The 6,330-nt window shown below is 33.0% G+C and overlaps 1 protein-coding gene across 1 annotated transcript; it reads right to left on the reverse strand.

Moving 5' to 3' along the window:
* Positions 1–769: 769 nt before the first annotated feature.
* beta3GalTII (beta-1,3-galactosyltransferase 6) lies at positions 770–4,708 on the reverse strand. The gene is made up of 3 exons (XM_088226494.1): positions 3,669–4,708; positions 2,761–2,951; positions 770–1,215 (listed from the first exon to the last, which is right to left on the reverse strand). Exons 1-3 carry the CDS (start codon positions 4,278–4,280, stop codon positions 930–932), a joined length of 1,089 nt encoding a protein of 362 aa, XP_088082620.1. The 5' UTR covers positions 4,281–4,708; the 3' UTR covers positions 770–929.
* Between the last annotated feature and the right edge of the window lie 1,622 nt (positions 4,709–6,330).

Consider the following 6,330-nt stretch of genomic DNA (forward strand, 5'->3'; position numbering starts at 1 on the left):
CAGAGGCAGGTTGGTTCTGGAAACCGGGAGGTAAAACAGTTTGTGCTGACGCTGTCAGAGATAGCCATCAGGAACATTAAATTTGATACTCTCTAAAATGGTCAATATACTGCAGGCAATTGGTAAAATAAACCAAAGCCCAACAGGCCGGCTTCTCCTGAAGAGTTTTAAGTGGTTTCCTCTCCGCATAAGCAAATGCTGAGAAGTTCCTGATTGGCCCACATTAGTATATCCTTCCTGATCCCAACAGTTTAGATAAATTTAAAGAAATTTAATTACAGAAAAATCCACTTTTTTAATATAAACCTTGTATATTATAAGCAAGGTAAATAATAAAGCAATTCCCAAATAAAATATATAAAAAACAGTGTTTTACTAAGTTCTCCAACCTGTGCGGTCCCCGCTCTGCTAGCTGACCACCTTTGCCTCTCTACACCACTTGGACCGGGTGGAAAGTTCTTTTCGGGGCTATTGAGGTTGACTTGTGGTCAGCGCAGTTGTGCCCCTACCTTCCAACTTTGTCTTTGACTCTGTTTGGGAGGGCGGCTTCTCACTTACGCCGGAAAGCCTGACTGCGGCAGACGCGGGTGACGAACCAGCGAAAAATGTGGTAATGCGTATGTTACAATTATTGTGTAAATATTTTAGAAAAATAAATAAATAATTGGATGAATTGATTCCAATTTTTTTTCATCGGGCTCTAAAAATAGTTTTATGTATCTTAGATAATTAGTTCAATTCTGAGTTTCAGTTAAAAAAAATAAACAAATACAAAATTGATTTTTTTATTTTTTCATGTATTTCATTTATTTCTCCATTGAGAAATCCCATGCCGAGGAATACATATTGCAGTTTTTTTTTATTCAATAGTTTTTTTACAATAAAATAATAGTAAAAAAGTTGATGGTCAAATTTATAAAAAATAAAATTTACTCGTTATTGATTTTGCAACACTGGCTCGGAGGGACCGCCCAGTTATACTCATAGGACGGTCGTACAATACTCTGAACATTACACAACTTGGAATATCCAGACTTAACCAAAGTAGAGTACATTTCTTCCATCTGTTGGGGTGATTGTTTGTGCCTAATGATGTGCGAGTCGTTGCACCCTCTTGTTGACCACTCCGTATCAAATCTAGAGTCGTGAAGGCGATTCAAACGAGATAAAGCTGCTGTCCAAACTCCCATGGATACATCTTCAGAATTGAATAATCTGAAATAATAAAAAAAAACAAGCCCACATAAAAAATTATAATGTAATATTTTAATTATATTATAATTAAGCTCTTTTAAATTATAAAAATCAATAAATGACTAAATGTGGATGTTTAAAGATTGACAAAATACTGAATGTTACAGACTGTGTAAAAGAGATCACAAAACAGCCAATAAAAGGTCATAAATCCTGTAAACTCCTAGGCTTCCAAACTCTCTTCTCAAAAGTAGTTCTAATGGCCTTTTTAACAATTTTATATAATATTTGTATGCATGCGTAAAATCGATATGTCCTAAAATTTGGAATTGTTTAGAAGATTTTTACCGATATGTGTATTACCAAATATTTTTGAGTCAAAATCTAATCAGTTTTTTGATTCGTACAATAGATCCACAATGAACATCAATTAAAATATTATGTAAGTATCTGGTTAACATACTTTGAAAACTCATAAAATCTGCAAATATTAGGCGTACAACTTCGCTTCCGCCATTTTCCTGTAGATGGCTTTAGCAGTAAGCAGTGGTCAAAATAAATAGATCATACACGTCATGCATTAAACTTGGGTGTCTGTTAACATAACCTCATAGCAACATTAGTCTATTTGTGTCTGCATCATAAATTTATTGTCAATTGAAAATGTTTGCCAAATTTGCGGGTGGTTTTAATTTTTTGTTTCAATATGAATAAATCTACGGCTGAGGCTCATCGAATGCTTTCCAATACTTATGGTGAGGCCTCAATTAGTAAAAGAACGTGTCGTGAGTGGTTTCAACGCTTCAAGAACAGTGATTTTCATGACGAAGACCGCCATAGTGGTGGAAGAGATAAAATTTTCGAAGATGCAGAATTGGAGGCATTACTTGATGAAGACGAGTGTCAAAGTCGAGAAGAATTGGCACGATCATTGGGAGTGACTCACCAAGCAATCAAAATGCCTCAAAACCATGAAAATAATTCAGAAGCGAGTAAATATAAAGACAAACAGCCGCAATACAATGAGAGAGATGATAAAGTGATTTTGCAGCATGACAATGATCAACCCCATGTTGCAAAAGTGGTCAAGACATACTTGGAAACGTTGAAATGGGAAGTCCTACCCCACCCGCCGTATTCTCCAGACGTTACTCCCTCTGACTATTACTTGTTTCGATCAATGGCACACAGCCAGGCTGACCAGCACTTTTGTCTTATGAAGAAGAAAAAAATTGGATCGATTCATGGATCGCTTCAAAAGACGACCTTTTTTTTTTCGCACGGGATTCGTACGCAGTCAGAAAGATAGGAGAAAGTAGTGGCCAGCAATGGACAATATTTTTGATCATAAAAAACAGCAGAAGCAAAGTTGTAAACCTAATAAATAAAACAGGAAGATAAATAATACGATGTACTCTATTTTCATGCTGTTCATCTTCTATCTTTGTGAGCATAATGTGAACGTAATTGCTCTTAGTAGATATTTTCAAGCAAACCGCATTATGATATAGTGCATTCTGTATTCGTTATCATGTCATTATTAAAGAAGGATCTTGAAATGCTTACTGTAAGAAATGTGAATTTTTGGCTATAAATTCTACAACATCATTAGACAGGACATATCCACCTCCGAGTGCATAAGGCAGATATCGATCACAGAGGAAGAATTCATTCTCAGCCCAACGACCCTTCAGTTTCACTTGAGCTTTTCCAATAAAATATCCCCAGTATAATCCAGTCATCACCAAATTTTGTTCCTGAAAATAAATTATTTTACAATTAACCCTTTAATACTTTAAGATTTTGACATCTCAACAGACTTGAAGGAAATGACTTTGATAAATAAAAAACTGAGATAAAGCAATTATCGGAGAATGTGGAAATCTACGCATTTACGAGCCTTATGATCTGCCATTGGCTGGTTTAAGTGATCACTTTACACACTGTGTAACACTTATCATTCTGCCTAATACCGAAAGCTCTTATCAGGGCTACTGCGGTTGACTTGGAGTTGGCGCAGTCTGCTCCGATCTTCCGCTGCCTTTGGCTTTGCCCTGGAGGGCGGCCTCTGTTTGCGCCGGAAGTCTGACTGCGGTAGACGACTGGTGACGAACCAGCAAAACACATGGTAATGTGTACATTATAATACCACATGACTTATTTTAATCTTAAATACAGCATTTTTTAAAAACTAAAATTAAATTTCTTAAATGAATCCAGCACTAGCAGAATGAAAAGGTTCAAGAGATCTTTCAGTAATACATTTGAATCAATAAAAAAAATTGACTGTTTTTTTAAAGATTATTCATTTTTTGTTTTTAAGAATGCTAAAAATACTGCTTCTTTTCTTGTTTAGTTCATTGGCACAATACTATTTTTAAATATAACAGTCTCACTAAATATAAGAAAACAATATTTTTGTACATAAATACTCATAAATCTAAATTTCCATTGGAATAAGAGTCTCATAATACCTTTTTAAACTTTCCAACTGATGCAGAATACATGACTGAGCTCTTTGAAGACTGGTAAGCATTTTGTCTGATCAATTTTAACTCCTGTATCAAGAGATCGATGCGGACAAAAGAGTCATCGTCGCATTTTAAAAGATATAGTAAGTTGGGATAGTTTTGGTTAACCCATTTAATAGATTGTAACAGTTTTTCACTCAAATTATTGTACTGATCTTTCAGCTGAGGCAGTACCAAAAGGTCACCAAACTCATGCTGTTCATTTCTTAATAGTGTTCTAACTTTATCAGACACTGAATTAACACCAACCACAAAATAGTAACTAAAGTTCTGTACTAAATCACCATTAGTTTTTTCAGATTTTTCAGTACTATCTACCAAAGATCTCAATCTTATCCACGTATTCCTAATTGTTTTTCTCCTATCAAAATTTGCCGGGTTAGAAATTATTAACGCAACATATTCAGCGACATTGAAGGAATTCGATTTGGAATATTTGGTCGTTATTTTCTCAGTTTCAACATTACAAGAATCATAATTAGATAAGCTCAGCGTAAGCATACACCCTAAAATAAATGAAAACACAGCTAGTAAATATGAATTTCGGTGTTTCATTACTGATATTTTTTAAATAACTAGAAATATAAGTCCGAATTTCACATGTTTTTAATTAAAATCCATTGAAAGCGTATTTATAAAAGTACTTATTTAATAACTAATCAATTCATGATAGTAAACGACAAAAATACAATAAATACAACCGAATAAGTATTTGTCACTTTGACAGTTTGATACACCATAGATTGCGATGATAACGTAGATACATATTGTTTTTTCCACGAAACCCACTCTAAAATTAATTTTGAACGACTTTTGAGATTAAGTTATATATTTTAACCAAATAAATGTTTTTTTTTTGTTTAAGGTGAATTAAGCACAATAGAAACGAGGACAATGGAACCAACAACAAGTAAACGACACTGAAGAAAGCATCATAAAATAGAAAAGCTAGACAGTTTTGAAAATCTTACATTGGACGGGCCGGAAAAATAGTGAAAACTAAAGATTTCACATGCGAAGAATGCTCATACTCTATTGAAATATCACACTCTATTGTCAACTGCCCAGTTGAGGATTTTTAAAAGATATAGAATCACAATAATATTAAGACATTCTATTTGTTTAATTTGAAAGATTTGATTAAAAAAACAACGCCTTTATACGCGAGTCAATACAAAAAAAAACGGTTCACTCTATGACCGTACGGGACGAGAGTCAGGGCATAGCCTTAAACCAAAGAGTTCCAGATAAGGAAAGTAAGCTGGTTCGCTAGGAGAGCCCTGAGTAGTAACCAAAAAAGTACCAAAAAGATAGGTAAGCAGAAAGGTTAAAAGATGACCTGGAATACTCTGACTTCTGGAGCTAGAAATCTACGTAACTATCTCGTAAAAGAACAACTTTATGCGATTTCTAAACCAGTATTCAATATTTTCAACAATGATTTCAATTTGCATGTTCATGCTATTATTAATGACAGTTATAAAAAATGCGATCACTTGAACATACAACTGAAGTCATGAGGGAATGATAGATAAAAAAATATCATTTTAAACATAAAATATATTATATTCGTTGATAAAGAAATGCACCCCGCAAAGCATAAGCTGCTAAAAACGAAGATAACAAGATGTGTGTTACAGTTTTTCACTCAGTGAAGATTTTGTCAGCACCGGTAATAACTACCGGATTGTGTTACTATAAACGGCAACTATGGACACACTGTCTAGTAATCCATAACCTTACCAGTGATGATGGAGACTATAATTATACCCATGTAAATATTCTAAATACCATAAAGTAAGGATTATGGTTTACATTGTATGTGTCAAATAAGAGCTTAGCAATCTCTTATGAGGTCCACAAAATATTGGTTCATGTCTAATGCATTATATTAAAGTTTTGTGAATACACTAAATATCATTGTTAAAAATCTTTTTCTTAAATTCTAAGTTTAGTGTGTAAAAAAAAATGGGGAAACCAAACAATTTAAAACAGTGTCAAAAAAAGTGTTTGTTTATTATTTTTTATAAATTTCGGTATCAAAAAAGACTTGATTTACTTGTATTTAATTTTTTTAAACTTTAATTTTATTAAAATATTTAAGATTTTTTATATTTATATTATTATATTGTGTTACCAAAATGTTTAAAGAGAGAAATCCCTGCAAAAAACTTATTTTGCAGTTTGGCGGGAATTATAAAATTGTTTAGAAGAATGCTTATATGAAAAAAATATCAATAAAAAAAAAACTTGAAAATTGTATTACAAACCAAAAAGACGCAGCGGATAAAAATCGAAAGTTGAATGGCTGAAAATAGAGTGGTTAAGATTTATTCACGCATGACCATTTATAATATACTCTAAATACTCCAACAATTCAATAAAAAAAGTGATCATTGATTTAGTCACTATCTAAAGTTACTTTACCTCTTATGGAACCAAATTGTTTATATCCATCTAAACGTCTCACTAAGAAGAATATGTTAAAGAATTTGCAGGATCTTCTCCCTTACATACGGCCAATACACCATACTTTCCATAGCAATATTGCAGACTCATCATCGTATTTTTATGTATTTTTTTTTAAGTGGATTCCAATGATATC

This window comes from Micrasema longulum, unplaced genomic scaffold (genome assembly GCF_059751315.1).
Source record: "Micrasema longulum isolate JH-2025_06_02 unplaced genomic scaffold, ASM5975131v1 h1tg000435l, whole genome shotgun sequence".
Classification (NCBI taxonomy): Eukaryota; Metazoa; Arthropoda; class Insecta; order Trichoptera; family Brachycentridae; genus Micrasema; species Micrasema longulum.

What these genes read in the sequence shown, in the direction of transcription:
- beta3GalTII (XM_088226494.1), bottom strand. Translation starts at nt 4,280, where the DNA reads ATGAAACACCGAAATTCATATTTACTAGCTGTGTTTTCATTTATTTTA. An exon ending in CAGTTGGAAAGTTTAAAAAG is followed by an intron (nt 2,952 to 3,668) that starts GTATTATGAGAC and finishes ATTTATTTTCAG; the next exon opens with GAACAAAATTTGGTGATGAC. An exon ending in AAAAATTCACATTTCTTACA is followed by an intron (nt 1,216 to 2,760) that starts GTAAGCATTTCA and finishes TTATTATTTCAG; the next exon opens with ATTATTCAATTCTGAAGATG.